The 22,609-nt window shown below is 40.8% G+C and overlaps 1 protein-coding gene across 3 annotated transcripts; it reads left to right on the top strand.

Annotated features, from left to right (window-relative positions):
- Positions 1–5,417: 5,417 nt before the first annotated feature.
- LOC147902681 (uncharacterized) lies at positions 5,418–17,938 on the top strand. 3 transcript variants are annotated; one of them, XM_087373198.1, is made up of 7 exons: positions 5,418–6,126; positions 6,247–6,339; positions 6,580–6,807; positions 10,636–10,738; positions 16,469–16,698; positions 17,126–17,360; positions 17,524–17,938. In XM_087373198.1, exons 1-6 carry the CDS (start codon positions 5,741–5,743, stop codon positions 17,349–17,351), a joined length of 1,266 nt encoding a protein of 421 aa, XP_087229324.1. In that variant the 5' UTR covers positions 5,418–5,740; the 3' UTR covers positions 17,352–17,360; positions 17,524–17,938. The 3 variants fall into 3 exon arrangements, with proteins under 3 accessions (XP_087229324.1, XP_087229325.1, XP_087229323.1); XM_087373199.1 differs by lacking the exon at positions 17,524–17,938 and having other exon boundaries at positions 16,469–16,528; positions 16,620–16,698; positions 17,126–17,294; XM_087373197.1 differs by having other exon boundaries at positions 17,126–17,938.
- The last annotated feature ends 4,671 nt before the right edge of the window (positions 17,939–22,609 follow it).

A 22,609-nucleotide genomic window follows, 5' to 3' on the forward strand; every position in this document is an offset into this window, starting at 1 on the left:
GTGATCTTCATTAGGATCAATTGGAATTATTAAAGAGTTGACAATGTCTTCATGTGTGTAAAAACTTTGATATTGATTGTTTCTCACATATGCTTGTATCGAATCACTTGATTGATTGTTGAAAACATATTTTGATGTTGGAATGATGTTTTGACTTTGTTGATAGCTATCTTAAGTGCTTTTCCAAAAATCTTTTGCATTTTCATCAAAGAAACAAAATAATGCATATGCACTTTGGCATGTATCTATATCTAGATCAACTATGTGATCTTGAGTTGTCTATATCATATTTGAATGCATGTGTGATGAGAACTCCATCTCATTTCTTGACTTTTCATAGTGGTCGTGTTTCATAGTGTTCTTGTTGTTGATTATCACAATTGAAAATATATTTGCTAATGATGGATATTTGCAAAAATGCATTGATTGACATTACTAAATGCATTGACTGACATTATTAAATGTGTTGACTGACATTATCAAAATCATTGAGGATTTCACATTCAAAAAATGAATGCATAGCACTCCTTTTCTCTTCCATTGATCTTGTTCTGCGAAATTGTATTTGGGTGATTTTATTGTCACCTAGCACTGTCACCAAATCAACCTCATGACCTAGTTATGTAGCTCAACCTCCACCTTTTACTTCAATCTCCAACTAGGATAAAATACAATCTAACATATGCTCAACAAGAATTTGCTTCACAATTGAAGCATAGAACTTTGAAGGCTCAATTAGAAAGCACCATTAACAATGCTTCAATTGAATGTAGAAGAGATGACTCAATGCAGATATTCCTTAAGTTCACAAGCTTTGGCTTTGGCCATATAAGAGCCACCTAAAATCTTATGAAGGTGATTGAGTGAATTCCATAAAACTACTTACAAAATAATAAAAATCTGTCTAAGATAATGAGAGTGATGTGACTACATGGAAAATAAAATGTAGATCCTATCTTTGTCTAAGCACCATGATTCAAGCAAACCACCTCCCCATTCTTTCTAAGGTGTACACTCTTTTTCCAAGCCGCTCTCTGTCTATCTATCTATTGTTGCTGTTTCATTTGTGCTTCTAGCACTTTGGCCCACATTGCCAGCGATCAAGTTTTGGCCTCTATGACCATCTACACTATTTCGCTACCCAAGAGATACAATCTATATTTTCTTCTCTGGATTCTAGTCTAAGTATGATGACTCTGTAGTGTAGCAAAGTGTTGGATTGTACATTCTTCAATTTTGACAATCTCAGATCCTACCAAACTATATCATGCCCTAGAGACTATAGCTTTGGCCTTTGCAATGAACTCTATGTTGTCAAAAAGTTGACCACCACGACCGTCTAGCTCTCACGGTCCACTTTATTGTGACTGCACACCTGCCTTGACAGTAAGGCTCCTTATAGAGCCACCAATCAAGACTTTATTGCAAAGCTTATTTAGCTCACATAGGACTCTTGTATCTGATCGGATATCCATGCTGGGCTGCAGCTTTAACCCTAGGTCCTGATGCAAAAAAAACAAGGTGAATCACATTCACAAGGCCTGCCTTGGATTAATGTTAAGGGTGGTGTAAGTTAGGGAGTGGTCTAAATAATAAATGTAGTTTGTACCACAAATATTGTTTTCATCTGTATGGTTTGTCCATATGTGATAAATTGTGGATCCTTCTATAGTTGTAGGATGATTGATTAGTTGTTTGAATTTTTTTCATGTCATGAATGTTAGAAGTTGAGTTGTAGTAGTGTTTGAGTGATTGTATTAAATATTGAAGCCGCCTATGATAGTTGTTGGTATATGTTGTTCGATCTTGTTCAGTAGTATATTTAAGAGGGTGATAAGAGTCAATTGTGGTGAAGATGGCAATTTGTACACGTTAATGATTGCCATTTGTGAAAGTTGGTTGGTTGTGAATATTGTGAGCAACCATTCACATTTTTTTATCGTAATGTATTGTTGTTTGAGCAATGTTACATTGTTCTTGTAACATGTGGCGATTCCAACGCTTGTGTTATGTTGCAAACATGTGAACTTTGGCAATGAGATTGTTGTTCCCATCGTGCAATGTAATTCTTGGAGGCATAATATTGTGGCATGAAGGAGACTTTTGTCATTACATATGTCTTCATAATGTGAATGAATGTTTCTTGTGTTAAGAGATTGTAATGTTAAATGATATTGAAAAGTTCATTTGTTGTGTAATCCATTGTCGTTGACTCCTCAAACGTTGAATTTCTTGTAGAACATTTGCATCCACTTTGATGTGCTTTGGTTGGATTGGGTTGAGGATGTAGAGCTTGTCAGGATCACGCACTCTTGAAAGGGCTGTGTAGGTAAATCCATGTGCTTTAATGAAGGATGGATCAAATGCAAGTGAATCCTGCAAACAATGGATTGTTCTAGCTATGGCTGGTTGTATGGGGAATTGTTGTCTGCAGACTGTGTTCAAGTAGTTTTTTCCAATTTGAAATTCTCTTGTAATTTGGAAAATTGGTGTCCAGCTGGATGGGATATTTTGTTGTAGAGGTTGGAGTTGTTGTAACATGCTCTTTTGCCTATACCTTCGTTGTTAAACAAAACCCATATAATTTATGGTTCAACTGTTGTATTGGAATCTTTAAAAATATTCTGCTCCGTTTACTAAGCCATCTACAATGTCGAAATTGCCGGAGCAAATTTCAACTATCATGCCGAGATTCAATTTTGAGTGTTTGGTGTAAGCCTGCTGATGTGTTCTTTGGATTTGTTGGAAGTGTTATGGTTTTGCTGCATGTTTTGTGTCTTCTGTCAATTGCTTTTAAGATGTGTGGATCTTGCAGGAGCAATTTGAAAACTTTTTCGTTGTGACAATCTTTTGACGCATTTGTGTAGTATAAGTGTGGGACATTTTCTTTTGCTATTGGTTGTCTAAGGTAGTTGCGGTTAAGGAAATCAACATCTTCTTGTTTGTGTTCCCCTATTCTAAGTTTGTTTAGTATTTGAATGTAAGTATTGTTTGTTTGACGCATTGGTGTCTCTAGTTCAAATAAGTGAACATTGTCCCTCCAAAATGATGAAATTGTTGTGGAGTTAGATGATTGCTCCATGAATATCCATGAATCGTTTGTAGGGCTAGCTTGGCAAAGGTCACCACACATTATAACATCAAGGCCACATAATGGTTTCATATGGTCGTGTTTGATTTCACGTAAACGCATGTTTGCTGGTGTGCTATGTCCAATCAGGGAGCTCTCGTTAAAAACAACCAGCTCAAGGTCTTGTATTGTTGTGATAGTTCTTGTAGTTTTTATGTAGAAAGACTTGTGTAATGTGCTACCATTAGTGGCAAATGCAATGCAGAGTGTATTGTTGTGCCGCCAATGTTAAATGCCGCTTTTCTAGTGTATGCTAGAAGCAATACTTTTGGCAGGTGCACGTTTTCAATTTGTTTGTGTGAGTAATAAGGCAACAATGCTTGTACCATTAGTAGTAGAACAAAAGTTTTCCCTGTACCGACATTTCCTGTCAAGAACAAGTGGATTGAAGTTGTTGGTTGAGTTATTTTCTTCAGCATTACGTCTTCTAGAATAAAACGTTGCTCATGGTTTAGCTTCCTTAGACCCATATAGTAGTCATTGTTTGGTATCATTTTGTATGAGAGTAATGACTTGTTTTGGTTTTGAGATGTCTTTAGTTGATTTTGCATTTCAATCCCAATGTCGTAGTTGTCCATGTTTTTAAATTGGGATTCATTACATGAGGATGATGCTGTTGATGAATTACTTGATGTTGTAGAGACTTTTGGAATTAGCTTGCTGAATTTGTTTTTGTTGGGTTGTATGATATTCTTGTTGATGTTGTACATATCATGCCACGTGCTAGTATTTTGTGGAAGTGTTAGCTCAATTGTGTCGTATGGGAAAAAAAGAATGCAAAGTTCTCGATAGTAGTTCTCTGGATCATTTGTCTCATTGTAGTTATTATATCTGATTATCTTGGCTCTTTTTCTTTTTGTGGTGATTGCAAAGTTGTGTATTCACTTGCAAATGTGGCCAAGCAAATGTTGTTGAGGTGGTGTGGACGGTTTAAGTATTTAGCCATGATGTCATCAAAGAAGATGTTTGTACTTTCAGGATGTAGTTGTTGAAGTTGCTCTCTTCGGTTCAATATGTATGTGCATTTCTCAAGGGGATTTGTCTTGATGTATTGAAATTGTCTTGTGGATGATGATAGAGGTAAGCATAAAGCCAAGTAAACTGCTTGTTGTGAGCTAATATGTTTGTGTTTAGGATAGCATTCCCAACTCTACGAATGCGTTCATTAGCTGTAGCATTCGAAGAAATGCTTTGTGCTAGGGCCATCTTTATTGCTTGTGTCGTTTCCTTGTCAATTGAATCTGTCCAATATTTTAACAATCAATGTTGTGGATGTAGAAGAATTTTCAAGTAATAAGTTAGTGTTGGAAAGAATTGTAGAAGACACAAGAGAGCATTTGTGTTATAAGGATTACTCTCAGTAAAACTTGAATTCCTTGCGAAGTGTTTCTTCAAAAGAAGTTGTTCTACATCCATAGTGTTGCTAAGAAAATGCACAACAACAATTAGATGATTGAAAGTAACAGAAAAGCGATCATATGATGGAGTTGAATGATTTTCAACATTTAGCTTTTGGAAATAAAGATGTTATTACACATTTGGTTCATATGCAATGACAAACCTAGAGCTATTAATGGTGAATCTTCCACTGGGTTTGCAAGCTTTAAACCTATCACGAGCCATCATGAGGCCATCTTCATACATTGGAAGGAAAGGGACACCTAAAGATAGAACTATGTCCACATATGGATCCCTGATGCGCACTGGAACTTGCTCGCCATTACGTTGAACAATATCACCTGTCAAGCTGGGGATCTGCACAACATTTGAAGGAGTTAGGCAAGAGTAGAAAAATGGTCGAAGAGGATCTCTGCTCACACGAACGCCTCCGCAAGACTCGCATATATGTTCTACAAGGGTAGCTTAACATTGGTGAAGTACAAGGTTCCAAAAACCTGCTCCCAAAAAATGAATAATAGCTCTTTAGAAAACTCTCTATAGCTCCAAGGTTGAACAGGACACCCCCAGTTTTGCATATAGGCCACCCTTTAGTGATTCCTTAGAGGGGTGGGTTTGTTCTTTCGGAGGACGCCGGTCTAGGGGCAACATTCAGATGAGGCGGACATAGTAAAACTCGTAAACGTTTCCAAGCTGGATCCCTAATGGTTGTACGAAACCAGTAATTGGTTCTGCGGCACGCCAGCGTGGTGCCAAACCGACGTGCTGGTGCTGCCATGTCATGCACGAGACACGGTGCTGCCACGTCACGTTGACAATCATCATCATCATCATCATCATCATCTTATGAAAGAAGCAAAAGTGTACTACTACCCACCAGGTTCTCATTCTCAATGGGAGCTCGCTTTTGAATGCTGCTTGTCGAAAGCTTGTTGCTAGTTAGTTGTTCTCGCTCAGCTCCATCGCTGTTTTGCGAATAGCATCATCCAAATTTTGCGAATAGCATCGCCCAAAATGACCTCCATGCTTCTTTCCACTCAAACTTCGTTGTCTTCCTCCGCTTTCGATGCAGCTTTTTGGTGAACTCGCTTCTTGCACTGATTCGTTTGTGGAGGTGGATTTGCATACGCACCACAGCTTTAAGAACCCACCACAAATCTTTCAGAACATCCCTATGGAGCTGCAGTAATACATACATAAATTAGTTTCGAGATGGGCGTTCACATGCACCCCAGTTCCTCTGTTTTGAAGACCAGATCCTCTGGTAGTTATCGGGGAGCCAAAGAGAATCAATCTCATAACGAAGAACATCATCCGCATTATTTATTTTCTCAGTTGGCCTTTGACTCCCTTACTCGAATTCACTTCCACCTGCTCTGCCTTATCACCTTCCTCTTCCTCGGACTTCTCTTCATAGTACTCTCATATTCAGCTCCAAGCGCCCTCCTCAGTACGAGTGGCGGTATGCAGCTGGAAAGGTACCTGTATTGGGGTTACAGAATTGACTGCCCTGGAAAGCACTGTGACAATTGTGCTGGGTTAGGCCACCAGGAGTCAAGTCTGCGTTGTGCACTTGAAGAAGCCATGGTTCTCCAGAGGTATTGCCCCGCTCACAGTCGTGAGAGGTGCCCATTTCTTGTGTTTTTTCCTTTACTGTTTCACTGTGCATGAAAGCCTTACCCTTTGCTTGCAAATTTTGTAAATATAACTGTATTCAGGACCTTTGTGATGCCGTCTAGAATGTGTATCAACGGGCAACACAATGATAAAGCCTTGCTACATACTTCTTCAAAATCTCCAGTGTTTGAGAGGTACCATCTCAATACGTATTTGCGCTGGTAACTGTCTTTTCGTTCCTTTAGGGTCTCAGTTTTATATGATATCACCTCGATAGATCTCTCACGCTGGTAATGCAGATTTCAAGGGGAATTCCAAGTTGTTGTCCAGCCAACTTGCCTTAACTAAAATGGGTTAAGTAACTTACGTGATATTGTTTAGTGTCAGCAGGAATGAGCTTGCTGAATTTCAGACAAATGATTTGTAAATGGCAGTTGGGGCGCAGCGAGCTGCTCGATGGAATCCCTTTATGATATGGGCATGATATCCAAAACAGTGAGGGTGGTGTTAGAGGGTTCGAATGAGTGGAGGCAGGCATTATCCAATGCGGGGCGTATAGGGGCAGTTGTAAATGTGAAGAACATTAGCCGTGTTGAGCTTCTGCTGAATACTTACTACAGGGAGGCTATGGTTATCAATCGCAGCGCCAGCCAACTTTCCTGGTGAGTGCTGTTGAATCTACACAATAAAGTCATAAAAGCATAGACAAATTACGTCATATTTTGTTTTTTATGGCACAAATCCAGACGAATGCTATTCGATTGTTTGTATCTCATATCAATAATTTATTTTGTTTTTTATGGCACAATTTTGCCAATTCTGGTTAACTTTCAGAGGAATGCTGTTTGATTGTTCGTAAAATCTATATCTCATATCAATAGTTGTCAGAAATCGACCAACAGAGGGTACGCACAGTGGAAGACTGATAGAATAGCACAGGAGCTCACACAGTGTGGTGTGGGGTGTGTGGCATCACAAACTTCTTAAACTTATGTGCATAGCATAGATGTGCAGAACAATGAACTAGCTAGATATAGAAGACACCAAAATAATATATTTCTGTCCAAAGCTATGGACAGAATACAAAAGAGATAGATCCAGAGTCCCACCAATGGTGTGGTCCTCTGATCTTACCACAAAGTACTTCTTCTATCTGCCGGCTATCCCTAGACTCGAGCCCGCATGCTACACCTCAAGCGTCTGTGGACTTTCCATCCAGAACGATCCTCTCCACCTTGCTGTCTGGAAACCAGCCTAGGTGGGCTGCCACTCATGCTCAGTCTGCAGCTCCTTCAGGGTCACCTTCACCTCGTGTGGATAGGCCCAAGGCTTGCCTTCTTGCTGCTCCTGTCTGCTGTCAGAGGGCTGCTCCAGAGAATATGAAATGAGGCCTGAGGCCTCTCCTTTTATAGGGGCTGAGCCCCCCCAAAAAACAACCGGCTGCAGGGGGGAAGTGGCCGACTTTCTGCCCCCCCCTCAGCCGACTTTTCTGGCCCCTCCTGGGCCGACTTTACTGCCCTATATAAGGGCTGTTGCTGGGCTCTTCTGGGCTGCTGCCTGGCCCCAAGGGCAGCCTCCATTGGGCCCCACCCTTGGGCGCATCTATGCCCAGGTGGCTGGCCCACTATAGCCTCCAATCAGGCCCTATTGTAGGCCCCAATCCTGCCCCGCCATGTGTCCTATGGAGGCGACTGTCTACTGCAGCATCTCGCCTCTGTTCAAGGCTATTCCAGCCCTTTGTTATGAGGTGTGCTACCCACATGGCAGCCCATGTCGCAGCCCTTCCTCTCCTTTTCTTTTGGGCACATGCCCTAGGTCTCCCTCCCCCATGCTCTCCTCGTATGGGGGCTTACAGATGGGGAGGTGACATTTCCAACAATAATATTAATGATAATAAGATAATCTGATGAAGGGCACATAGATTAATAGTAATGTGTTTCCATGGGTGTTGGTTTGTTCAGGCTATGATAGCCACAAGATTCTAATATTAGATCCTTCTATGAGATCATGGGAATTGATGTCAGAAGCCCCTAACACCATGTGATGCTCAAAGCACACTTTAAGGCAAAAATCTTTTAATTTTGCTGAGAAGCCTCGCTTGCTTTATGTAGATGGATTCTCAAGTGTGTGGATACGTATGTGTGAGCATATGTTTATAGTATGGTCTATGCCCACTGTTGGGCGCTAGCGATGTCAATGGAGATGTCATAGTAGCTAGTCCTTGCCATGCATGATGGAGTTTATGGTTTTCAACTCGTGAGTTAATGTCATGAGATTAAAATTGCTCTATATATTGTGTTTTTACAGGATAGTTTGGGTATGTTCTTGGATTCATCTAGATATATGTGTCAATGTACTAGTAGACATGCAGTCACCTTTCTTGGAAGTTTTCATCCATGTTGTGACCTGCTAATATTGTGATAGATTCTTCCTATCTTAATGAATGCATCCTATCAACTATCTTTCCTAAGAATCTATTACTTAGACATGTAGTTGTAGCTTGAAGGAAGAGAACATGGAATAGTTTTTGATTAGCCTTCACTTGTAGTGCTAGCCTTTGTCACGGCTAGTTCTGCCCTTTACCTCTGGAGTGCCTATATAAAAGTCAATATGAAGACCTTTGTATAAATGGATTGTGAGGAGGTATGCCTGTAGCAACTTGGTGCAGTAACAGCAGCAGCTCTTACATGATAGTGCTACATGGAAGCAAATATGCTAGCAAACCGCAATAAGACCTGCCTATGCACTGCTTAGCTTCCTTGGACTTGAGCTTGCAGTAATCTTCCTTCCAAGCAAAGGCATTTGCTGTATCCTTCTTGTGACATTATGGGATCTTCCTTAGGATAGACTGTGTGTCCATTTACCCTCCAAATCTTGTACGCCCTTTTTTTATGCAGATTTTACTTTACCATAGAGTTGCTTGTTGAACCTTCCAGATTGGAAGTCGATCAAAGATATGGAGACTTGTGCATATGGCAACTATTGACAAATGAAGTGGTTCTATGGCCTTCAATTTAAAAGCTTCGACTTGAAGTGGACCAGGCTATGGTTGACAAGAGAGCTCAACAGTTGTGACCAGTGTGATTCACCATATATCTAGATGAATCCAGAAACATGTCCAAACTCATCCTTAGAAAACATGACAAATAGTGCAGTTTCATTCCCAGGACAGTCACTCACACGGTTGAAAGCATAAACTCTATCATACAAAGTAGGGATTAGGTACTATGACATCCCCCCACTGTCATTAGTGCCCATCAGTAGGTCTAGATCATAGTATAAATGCTCTTACACTTGAGGCCACGTATGACAACCTCAAGTTTCATCAAGTATCTACGACACTCTGTGAAGCTTCTAAGACATCCAATATGAAAGCTGTTTTCATTGTCTTTCCACGTACGGCAACTACAAGTTGGCTTGATGATATGCCACTTTGATTTTCTCCCTCGATGATGCCAGTTCTCAGCCGATCTAGAGCCATTGTCAAACGAGATCATCTTGTCTATCCTCAACCAAGCCGTGGAGTTGGTCCCATAGGCAGCACACAGACGTCTAGTCATCCAGATGGATAACTGATTTTGCGGCCGACAGCCAGGGGCCTCCCATTGTAGCTCTTTACATTTTGGGTTCTCCCTCTTGCAGTGACAGCTCGATGTATTTATTTTCTTGTTTCAGACATGCAAATTTCACCTTGTGAAGTTTTCGTCCAAGTTGCAGCCTGCTGGTATTGTGATAATTCTTTCTATCTTAAATGGTGAGTTGCCCTATCAGCTAGATTTAGATTTAGATGCTCGTTGGGGAGAGACTAAAATGAAAACGTTTAGACTTCACAAGAAGTTGTAGCTTGAATGAAGAGATTTTGGACTACCTTTTGATTAGCCTTCTCCTTTAGTGCTAGCCTTCGTCATAGCTGAGTCTGCCCTTCACCTCCGGAGTGTCGATAGAAACTTAGTACGAAGACTTTGTATAAATGGATGCTCAAGTATGTGTGGGTGTGTGGATTTGTATGTGTGAGAGCATATTTTTATACTATGGTCTACATCCACTGTTGGGCGCTGATGACGTCAGTGGGGAAGTCATAGTAGCTAGTCCCTGCTATGCATGATGGAGTTTATGGTTTTCAACCTTGTGAGTGACTATCATGAGATTGAAACTGCACTATGTTGTGTTTTTAGAGGATGAGTTTGGGAATGTTCCTGGATTCATCTAGGTATATCAGCCTTGGGGTATGGGTGCATTGTTTTAGTGGCACCACCCCTTCGCTTTCATTGTATCTGTTTTTTGGTCTCATAGACCCTTCGGTCTTCCATAGATGTTAATAAACTTTCTTTCTTTCATTCTTTCTCTCTGGTTAATCCATCTCAGGTTATATCCTATTGCTATAGCTCAACTGATAATGAGATAAAAAGTGTATATTGTGAGAGTGGTATTGAGCACTTAATTGTATCTTATAAATTTCTTATTCAAGTGGGATTCGATCCTTTTGGCAGGTTTGCAGAATGTAAGGACAGGAAGAACCATTCAGCTGTGCTTTTGCCATACTCATTTCTTCCTACAATGGCAGCTGAGCCTCTTCGTATGGCTGCTAAAGAGGTATCAATGATGTGCATGTGTTTTTTGTTTTCTTGAATTTGTGCAGAACGTTTACTGAATTGGTCATCAGGTTCAGGTCCATTGACAATTCCTTGAGAGGCATATGCTGAGTGTATGAAATCCCTGTGTTTTTATATCAAGTGATGAGGGAGATGGAATTGTGTGGAGAGGCCTCACCTTTATAGACCACAAAAATAGGCCAACCTGCCACATCAACCGACACGTGGCCTGACGGCCACATCAACCTCATGTGCCGATCGTGTACAGATGCTACATCATCAGTACGGAGCAGTGCCACATCATCTGTACAACTGCCTGTTAGAATAGGTCACTGACCCATCTGTGAGCCCCCATAAAAGGATGCGGGTTCAGTGGACCTGGGTAGGGCAGGGGGCATACCTGGATCCTGCAGTAATGGTTGCTTCCTTGTGTATATCACATGATGGAGAACTCCCTGAAACAATGTGCTGACCTGGAATAGTTCTCAGGGGAACAGCATGTTCTGCAGCAGAGAACCGGCCTGTGATGGCCTGGGACCAGGTTGGTTCTAGCAGGTCGGCAGACATGCAGTAGAGGCAGTTTGAAAGACCAATGTCAGCCTGTGTCCGGTCGATCCAGTTGACTGGGCAGGTCAGCCTGGTCAGGGTAGTTGGTCGCCTAGCCACCAGATGGCCCAATTGATAATCCCACTGAAGCCATTTACAGAAAAGCGCGCAGGAGCAGAAACAAGACGTCTTCCTCATCTCAGATTTTCAGTCTGTTCAGGCTGCCCTTTTGCCCAGCAGTTCGATCGTTGCCTGGAGCTCTTTCTTGGAGCGATTTTCTACCTTGGTTGTAGTTATAATCTGAGTATTCTTGGAAGTACATATGCTGCTCCATTTCTTTGCTCATAGACAGTTTGTGGGTTCAGAATTCTTTGTGCGTCTCTAAGTGTTTGGAAATTGTCACCTAGATTTGCCCGTTGCATTAGAGGTTCAAGCATAAGGCCTCTATTTCTAACATGGTATCAGAGCCAATTCAGTGTGCTCACTTTGAAGGAAGGAGGCCCTCCAAGCTACAAAGCGACCCGTTTGAAGTAGGGCGTATGTGGGTGTTTGGTTGCTACAGCAAAGTCTATTCTCTGTTTTTTTGTGATTTCAGAAGCTATGGCCACTCCCATGTCCATTCAAAACTTCTAAGATAAGGGGAAGTTGGATGGGTCAAATATCCCATCTGAATGGTCAAGATCCAAAGCCACCTAGTGTCTAGAAAGCTCTGGAAGGTGATGACAAGAACAATACGGAAGCCTATGGATGTCAAGGATCAAGTCTGCGTTTATAAATGGTAACTTGTAGGAGAAAGCATATATGAAACAGCTGGAGGGATTTCATGTTCCAGGTACAAGTAAAGTGGTCGCCTCGTGGATCCAAGACCTTTTGTCAAACAAAGGCCTTTGCTTGCTAGCTTGAAAGAAGAGGGGACAGAAAAGGGGAAAAGGAAGGGATAGGGCAGGGCCACCCGGGGAGGCGGGTGTGTGTGTATGTGTGGTTTAGGTAACCCTAAAGAACCTTCCTTGGCTATTGAGGGGTTTAGGTAAGGGGAGTGAACAGGTTGTGGGGGAAGGTGAACTGCCAACAGGAGACAACAGCCCAAGAGTGGGCTGCTACCAGCCTAGAACTGCAAAAGGCCATAATGTGGGCCTGAATGCAGTCCGGAAGGGCCAGACTGCAAGCCCTAGGACTGGCAAAAAGAGAAGTGGTGGGCGAGGGCAGCAGAATGTAGTAGCAGAGCCTGAAAGGGCCTGGCGACAACACAAGGGACCATACTGACCTCAGGCGGAGCAAGGCTTGTGTAAGGCCTTGCTAAAAAACAGACAGGTTGACGGACCAGCAAGTGGTGGCAAACAAATTGGAGGAAGTGGTATGAAATAAGCCCAAAATGGGCTGCCCAAAACGGGCTGCCAGCAGACTCAGATCTAGGAGGCGGGAGAGAGAAGGGGAAGGACGAGGGTAGAGATGAGACAGAGAGACAGAGAAAAGGCAAGGGGGAGAGAACGGGTGGCATGTGGGAGAAGCGGGCTAGCAGATAGCAGAGCTTTTCTCTAACCTACAAGGTTTAATTAATGCCTACATTTATATCTTGGAGCCCTAACATTTCTCTGCACCACTGAATATTTCTCTCTTTGAGAGGTTTGCTGCATAATTTGCCAAACATGTTGAAATGGCATGTTTGGGAACACGTTGGAAAACATGTTTCATTTCAAAGTTTTTTGAGGACAAGAGAGAGAGGATATCCCCAAGTGTAATGTGTGCGTCAACCCTCTGTCTAAGCTGTTGAGTCACTGGCTTTGGGTCACGATCATGTTGAGACCTCGTATCGCGGGGGTCCGTGTGATCTGGCAGGAAGAACTCCGTGATAGAGCTTTGAGATGGAGCTGCCAAGGAAGAAGTCTGCTCCTATCTCCGTGATCAAAGTAGCCTCTCGCGGTGCCTGACTGCATCATGGATGAAGGCAGCCAAGCATCTCTGGTCTGGATAGGAGAGGAATCGGGAGAAAACCCCAGAGCTATCTCTGAAGAGGTAGTAGAAATGCCCTCAGATCTCATAGTAAACAGGACACCTGAAGATGAAGTGCTCCTCCATGTCAACCTCTTGGGTGTCACATAATGTGCATATGCGCCTCTCGCTAGGTAGGCCATCTGCTCTGCCGCTCTCGACATGAAGTGTATGTGAAGAGACCCAAAACTGCCCAATAGAGATCCTCAGTGAGTGGGATAAGTGGATCTGCGTGTATCCTGGTGGGTCAATGAAACCCTCCTCTGTGATCTGTAGGCAGTGATCTCTGTAGAAGCTGAGCTTCACTGGAAGCTCGCTCGGTCTCAACCAGCTCCGTGTGTAGTTGTAAGAGATCCGCACGGATTACGTGGTTGACCTCGTGTGACACGAGGGGAGAAAACAGAGCGTCCATACTGTACTGGAAGGGAGGGAGTCTATCCATGTGGAGCCCCAGTCTCTCAAACCATCTCTCTGTGCGTGCATACCAGCATCTCTGGCCACCTCCTGTTGAGAGTGCCATAGAAGAGGACAATGCCAGCCATGGTAGTCTGCTGCGCCCAGAAGTGTAATCCCCGTACTCCCTGACTGGATATAGATACGTGATGACCTGAAATGCAGCATCTAGCTGTAATGGGGATGACCCAAACTCAGCCTGAATGATCTGGTGAGGAACGGATGGCTTCCCTCGAATCATCTGCGATAGCATGAGAACTTGTAGCCACTCCAAGCCCACTGTAACATCCACGGGACCTCGCTCGAGGTTATTATAGCACACATCTAAATTATAGTCCTATCATAAAATGGCCTTCCTTACATCAGTTTAAGACTGAGGGTCTTTGGGTTTAGATTTGAAATCTCTAATTAATGCCAATCCATCTCGGTAGACTGCCCATTTCCCAGCTTTGCATGCATCTTTCACTTTGGTAAGTTCGGTATCCCTTTGTTTGAGCTGAGTTTGAGTAAGCTCCTCAGATATCCATATCTTGTGTACCCTTCAGCTTGTTTGTTTGGTGGGGAATCTTTACTCTTCCTGCCCCCTTATTGAAATAAACTTGTAGCTGTTTTCCCTTTTTAGAGATAAAACGAATGTCATTTGCATCCCATTCAACTTGTGCTATGTCCTTCTTGAGGCATGTGATTCTCTCTTCTTCATTACATCCTTCGTCATCTTCAAAGCAGTCAAGGCAATCTTTTGATAACCCTCCAATGCGTAGTATTTTCTTATTATACACTATGGCTTCCTGCTCTTTTACTTCTACATAAAAATCTTCTTTGTTGATTTTGTTGTTGGCCACAATGGCCATCTCTTGTTTGGCTGAACTCACTCGAGTATCTCTTTAACCATGGAGACAAGTGTTGGTGCTGGTGGAGATGCACTACACTTTTGTATAACCTCTGCAATGATTTCTTGCTTACCTTTTCCTGCCATCTCCTTCACTTTCCTATCAAGAGCTTTAACCATAAGTCAGATCTCGCTCACTTCTTGCCGTAGAAAGTATATTTGCTCTTGTGGATCAGATCCAATACTCCTCTTGTAATGCAATACATAGCGGCTGGGTGTCGATGCGAAGGCTGCAACGTCGGAGTAAGAGATTTCTAATCGATGTAGTGGCAGAAGTCTTCATCTTCGGGAGCTCCATGGTGGCCTGTGCAGATTTAAACAAGGCCTTTTGCTTAAGCTAACCCCCCAAGCTGAGCCAAGGGCTCAGCTCAGCCTTGGGTGAACTCAAACCCTGCCCTACTACGCTGTACGATGAGGCAGGTACAATGAACTATACGGAGGTGTGGGCAACGAGCTGTATGAAGGTACGGTTGATAGAGGTACGGGGTGTATGGAGGTCCAAGCTGTACGGCCGACTGAATATACAGAGGCACGGACAACGGGCGAGGGATGTACGGACGACGAGTGATGGAGTATCAGAGTAATAGTCATCTCCATCACTACTGTCATCATGATCATCATCAGATAATCTGTTACATGAATACGACTGTGATCCCCTTTATCTCCCCTCATCAAGGATGGGGGAGCGAGAACATAAAACCAGAGATAGAATACTGCTGGCTGCCTGTGGGCGTGGTCCTGCGCTGTCTCCTAGTCACAGCTCTATGTCTGACAAGGGCAACCGTGACCCCATGGGAGAGCACAGGTATATGGGACAGCAAAAAGTCATCTAGTATATCTGCTTAGAGAGGGCACATGGCAGCTCCCAGGGAGTGCCAAAAACAACTACGATTATTTAGAGTACCTACATAATAGTTTGAAAAACATAATCAGCCATACATCAGTTTAAGACTGAGAGTCTTTTGGTTTGGATTTAAACTGTTTGATGAGTGTTATGCCTTCTACTACCCATTTTCCATCCTTCCTAGTAGCCTTGACCTTGGCTAATTCCGTTGCCTTATTCTTCAATTGAGCTCGAGTGAGTTCCTCAGCTATCCATACCTTGTTCCATTTTAATTTGTAGAAGCTTGATCTCGTGATTGAAGTCTAATTATAGCATGTCCTCTAGAGTGTCGGATATTAGTTGCTCTATCATCATCATCAACCTTCCATTCAATGCTTGGCATGGCTGCTTTGACATGTGCTGAAGTCTTTCTTAAAGAGTCCTCTCTATAACAGCCTTAAGTCCTACTTTAATTTTCAGTGCGTTGTCATGTCTGGCCTTGTGTTTCTTGATCTCTTCCTGGATATTAATTTTACATGCGTTTGTATCAACCTCCATGGGGCTTTGATAATGGAAGATCTAGATCTAGATCAGGGCGCTTGATCTATGTTGACAACTTCTTGGAGCAAGGAAGAATGCTTCGTCTTCTTCTTCTGCAATTGGTAAAGGACAGCAAGATGCAGATGGAAGATGTACGGTCTGGTTATTTGCAGCAGCCCTAGCTCTTCTTCTCTATATTTATCCTGAAATATAGGTGTTATTCTCTTGCTTGGCTTCCATGTCTAGGGCTCTGCACAACTTGCATGTTCACAGAATTTTATAGAATCATGTAGGCTTATGGATCTTTTTCATGGTTTGCATTTTGACCCATTCAATGCATGTGTTCCTGCCTTCTATTTCTAGAGTAAGTCTAAATATGATCTGATTTGTTATTTGAGCAGCTAATTTTGTACAGCTGTGACAACCAGATAAACTTTCTTCTGGTGACATATGAACCCTAAATCTCATGTGTTTTTTACGACTGAACCCAGATTATAATGCTTCTAGGGGACTATGATGCTATCCATGTAAGGAGAGGAGATAAGCTAAAGGTAAGAAAGGATCGGTTTGGTGTCAACCGAACACTGCTTCCACATCTTGACAGAGATACACAACCTCGGGCCATAATGATGCGGATCGCAGATTGGATTCCTGAGGGACGAACTTTGTTCATTGCAACGAATGAAAGATTACCTGGTTTTTTCAACCCTCTCTCCTCCAAGTAAGGTTGCCAAATGATTATCCCATATTCTTCTTGGTGCTTATTTCCTGTATTTCTAGATATACACCCTGTTTTTTGCGTTTTTCCCATCACAGAATTTCCCATTGCATTTAAAGGTGAAAAGGATAATAATTTTATGTGTTTGATGTGATTGTCAAACGACACTTTTTGTATAATTTTTGGCAGTCTTTTTTGGCACTCAGTACACTCACACGTGCACCTGCACATACATATGCATGCACTTGCACTGCATGTGCCTGCATGCATGCGTAACCCATATCCTTTTGCATGCCTATACTTAAATTTCTTTGGAAGTTGTCACTTCTATTTTATGATCTTGTTATCCAAGTTGGGGATCAGGATTGTTAAGCTCTTACATGTAGTGGTGGTGCTGATGTTTGTATGTGTGGTTGTTGGCTATCATTAGGTACAAGGTGGTGTTCAGTTCTCATTTTAAAGGCATTTTAGACCCAATCGTGCAAAATAACTACCAGTTATTCATTGTGGAGCGTCTAATTCTTTTTGGGGCCAAGACATACGTGAAGACTTTCAAAGAAGATCCATCTGACCTCACTTTGACTGATGATACAAAGAAACACTTTAGGTGGGAGATTCCTGTCTACACATTTGAAAAGTCACCTGGTTCTTTTTAGAAATGTCAGGTACGGAATACTACGGATGCCCATTCCTTTCAAAATGCTACAAGCATTCCATGGCTACTGTTGCCTGATTTTGCAAAGAACCGTGATATTAAAGTGAGTTGAGCAATGATGCAAGTTGTTTTGGCATTTGACAATGGTACAAGGAACGATGCTATTTGTTCAGGGATGGCAGGTATCTCTCTTTTGATCAGATGTCTTCATTGATCAACTTTCTATCTTCATCGTATCTACATGATCAGCAGTCATTGAAACCTTCGATCTCATATACTAAAACCTCTTTGTTTTGATGGGGGTGCACATAAAGTTGTAAGAGTTCTTCAAGCATCACTTTCGTGTTAGCCTAAGTTTTGGCTCAAGGTTGTCGTACTCGAGTGAGGCATTCATTTCTGCCCATAAAGGGGAGGTAGTGGAACTTGAAATTTGAAAGATTGGATATCGTTTCAAAAGTTCAAGGATAACATAAGGTATAAGTCAAAAGTCTCATAGAGGCCCAAAATGTGTGTGCCAAACTCGAATTTTTCATATATTTTCTTGAGCACACTTTAATCAGTTGGAGGCTCCCTCCAAGATCTTGGAAAAGAGATGCATGCCTTCCCTTGAAAATATAAGGTGTACAAGGCTAACCCGTAGCTCTTGATTTGTCTGAGAGAGAGAGAGAGAGAGAGAGAGAGAGAGAGAGAGCAACGTCTTGGAGGCCTTGTGGGCCCAAGATGTCATATGCGTCGTTTTGGAGCTTGGTAAAACCAAAATTGAAAATGGATTATGCAATAGTCAAACATATATGATTGTATATCGTAGAGTAGCAAAGCTATTGATATTCATTCATAGAGGAGATGCACTTAACACCTTATGCTATGAATTATATAACTAGAAATCAAAATATGGTTGCAGCCACTATCATGTAATTGCATGTACTGGACAAGTGAAAACTTGTCCTATACATCAAGTGTGATGCATTAAAGCTCTTCAATCATGTTTTGAACTTTTCATTGCAATCCTCAACTTAGCAATGAATTACATGGATTGCCTTGTGAATTTCATGAACACATAGTAATTCAAGAAGTATATAAGTAGAAGCCTCATTTACTAGCACTACCCTATTAAAGGTTTCTTTAGTGAGTATTAAAACTTTTATTAATTATTGTTACTATTTTTTAACTTGATTATTTTGAAATATAGTTCTCTAAATGACCATTGTCTCATTTACTAGTATATAAGTAGAAGTATATAAGTAGAAGCCTCATTTACTAGCACTACCCTGTTAGGTTTCTTTAGTGAGTATTAAAACTTTTATTAATTATTGTTACTATTTTATAGCTTGATTATTTTGAAATATAGTTCTCTAAAACTTGACCATTGTCTCCTATATTAGACACCTATCAAATGACAAGGTATTACCCATAAGTTGTGCAAGCCCATAAATTAATGATTTTTGGCTTTATGTGGGCCACACTTGGTTTACATGTAGTCAAACACCTAATCATTTGTAACTACACTCATGGTTAAAAGGTGTCGAAGGAGTGTTTATAGCTCAAGTTGTTTTCTTGTCGTTTCATTGACATGGTGACCAATCGTCTTATTGTTATTTTACACTTCCTTTTTTTTAAAATTGATTGGTCAATAAGTCCATACATAGTGATTAGGAATCCATTCATATGGTGGATGTCAATTTGTGATAGTTTTATTTTTCTTTTTATTTGTGTGCTATTAGCTCGTAGCAAGTCGTGAATCTAGCTAGAATATGTGTCATACTTTGAGCATATCACAACATCCTAATCTTTGACATCAAGAGTAGGGACATCAACCATATGGGCCAAACATACAAAGTTTTCTTGAATGAACTCAACTCTCGGTTTCTCCCGTTTGGGCAAAGTAACTTGCAAGGCAATACCATTTCATTCCATTTCCTAATGTATTGTATAAATCAATGAGCCAAAGGGTGGTGCACACCTAGGAGCACTAAGGGACATGGAGAAGGCACATGGGTGTCTCCTACTCATATGAAGTTTTTCTCAAGATCATCATATGAAAAAGTGCTTAAATTGCCACAAAAATTAGGTGTTATTGATAGATCCACATGTGATGGTTAGCTAGCTCCATGATGAACCATTTAATGCTAGGTTTATAGACCAATTAAGGAAAAGGAATGCTAAAAATTGTGATTAATGTGGTCACCTCTCACCAATCCATTAGCAAAAACCTACATAAAATTGGAATGCATTGTCACACATGTCGATGAACTAACCTAATCATCACATCTCAAGAGGTAATGATATCTTGCCTAGGTTTATTGCACAAGTACACACTCGGCATACAAGTCGTAGTCATTAGGTAAGCCTACTAAAGAGAAGGTAGGATTGAAAGAGATTTCCATTGGAAAGAAAACCAATGGATAGGACCTAATTGCTCATTCAAAATTACGATTCCTCCTTCCCATGCTAATCCAAGCTTGCTCTCTGATAACATCTCATAGCATAAATCTTGTAAAATCATAATCCAATTGTAGTCATGAAAGTAGAGAGGTGCCATGCCCTAACACTAGATTTGTCATTGAAGAATGAATTTCACGCTACCAATATGAAAGATGGTGTGTATTGCACTAAATTTAGAGCGGGGACAACATAGAGGTTAATCAACATAGATCAAGTAGAAGGGTTCTTACATCAAGTGCCTATCAAGAAAGGGTTTGTGCTTATTGATTGCATCTAATGTGAGAGGTCTTCAAGACCTTAAACTTTTGGTCGTAACATCATCTAAGTTACAACATGGGTATAAGAGACCTTAGAGAACACATGTTGAAATTTAAATTTGGTATATTGCCATGTAATTCGGTTCATGTAGTAGCATGCCCTTACCCTTGCACTCCCTCCCCTTGAACTCCTTCCTTCCCATTACTCCTCCTCCTCTTCCTCCCTTCTCCTTCCTCCTCCTCCCTCCTTTGACCCTCCTCCTTGACCCTTTACCACCTGAAGTCGTGAAGGAGATTAGTTCTCCATTCCTCAACCTTGAACTCCTTCTAAACCCCACAACCCTCTCTGAACCTTGGAACTCCTAGTTAGCTCCCTCAACCTTATCCCCCTGCAAATTGTTGTAAAACGACCAATAATCCCGGGAGCTGATCCAGAATATGCATGAAAATTGTTAAACATTCATTCACATACAATTGAAATACATTCATTCAAAAGTAAGTGTAAGAATGCAAATTGTTTGACATTAATTCACATTAAATTGAATAATAAATATATTCATTCAAAAGTGTGTAAAAATGAAATTTTCTACAAAGTGTAAGAGTTTTTGGGTGTTAAGAATGCAACTTTTACAAAGTGTAAGAGTTTTGGGGTGCTAAGCATTCATTCATATACTATTGAAAGAATAACAATCTTGGCACACACGAGTCTAAGTACAATTCTCATAGACTTAAGAATAAAATATATCCTTTCAAGAGTAAGAGAAAGTGCAAAGTTTTTAAAGTCAATTTTTGCACTAGTGTAAGCCTCATATATATGTTTCAAAAGTAAGCACAAAAGTGTGAATTTTACAAAGTGCATAAATTATTGTATAAGCATTCCTTCACGCACTATTTAAAAAATAAAATATATTTATTCCGAAGTAAGTACAAATTTTCATAAAATATATTTATTCAAAAGTAAGTGTAAGAATGCTTTTGCACAAGTAAAAATTCTTTTCTCATATAATTGAAAGAATTCTTTCAAAAGTAAGAGTAAAAGTAACATTTTTTAAAAAAGATTCCATTCACATAAACAATTTTCTTTAAAAATAAAGAAACTAATATCTATTCACATAAAGCTTTTTCACATACGAAGAAACTATAAATCTTTTCACATAAGAGGGAACTATAAAGATTTTCCACATGAGAAGGAACTACATGAGTAAACTCACCTAACGCTTTTTTAGATAAGAAGAAAATATATTTTTCACATAAGAAAATCACACAAAGGTAAGAAGAGACTCTTATATATTCACATAAGAAGAATCATTCAAAGAAAGACACTATTTTTGTGCCAAAAAACAACCAAATATAGGATTTTAGACATGCAGTGCACTTTCGACAACCCAATTCTTTCACATGTGATATTGTATGAATAGGAACAAGTTTATACACTTTTATATCACATGCAATGATGCTTCACGAACAATAGAAAGAACTTGCTATTCTCTTGTAGCACTAACTCTCTTATAGAATGAAAACTGTGACTGTAGGTGATCAAGAGTAACTTCTATATTATCAAGAACAATCAGCTGATGACATGCAAAGTTTTGTCTCAATCCTATGAGGTTTGTTGGCGTACAAACAAACTCTTTGGACTTGACTATAGACCCTACATATGAGAAGTTGCCCTACTATATCGACTATCAGGAACAATCAAGATAGCTAACTCTCATGAGCAAGAGCTCCTTTGACAGATAGAAGGAGCTCGTGGCTCAAAATCAGAACATATAGAATCCTCTCGTTGCCTTCCTTTCTTAAAGCCGAAATCATTGAAATTCAATTGGCCAGCTATGCTAGCTGTAACTTCCACATAATTGTCATGCATCAAAACATGCCTTCTCATGCAAGAGTTCAACCGCTTTTGTCCATGTTATTCATCTCCTCCAATAGCTTTGATGCACATTTTGTACAAATCACTACTTAACATAATGTGACTAGGGAAATAGTCCACGAAATCCACCATTTCCAAAGTTCCCTCCATGAGCTTTTGCCAACATTCTTCCCTAAAAGCCAAATGGGGGAAGAAAACTAAAGGAGTAAAATCAACACAACAAAATACCAACAACTGACTAAGAATGAATCGACCATCAGAAAACCAAAACAAGTGCTTCAAAGAAATATACTTTGTAGTGGTAACCCTTAAGACAAGCACCATAAACCAAATTGCAACAAGTGGTAAAGTGCAATACACTTTGCAGACCCAATCCTCAAAGCAAGCACCATAAGGCTTAGAATGCCTAGTCATCTTCATCTACATTAGCTACAATAGAGTCAAAGTTGCTCCAAACTATCCGCAGATTCATAGTTAAAGAAAAGATCCAAAGAAAAAGACCTAGAATAGCAAGTTGATAATCCGATTGCAAAGAGCCCAAGCTAGTAACTAAATTAGCTACGCACAAAGGGCCAGGGTAGACCAAAAATGCTGATGTAAAAAAGCCTCATATTTGTATCTTTATCTGCCAAACCAAGAACGTGTTCTATTAGTAGCAAAATTATGTGTTGAGCACTATCAACCTTT

The sequence above is a fragment of the Dipteris shenzhenensis genome, chromosome 4 (assembly GCF_047967505.1).
Source record: "Dipteris shenzhenensis isolate YYH24624 ecotype China chromosome 4, Dip_SZ_1.0, whole genome shotgun sequence".
In the NCBI taxonomy this organism is placed as follows: domain Eukaryota; kingdom Viridiplantae; phylum Streptophyta; class Polypodiopsida; order Gleicheniales; family Dipteridaceae; genus Dipteris; species Dipteris shenzhenensis.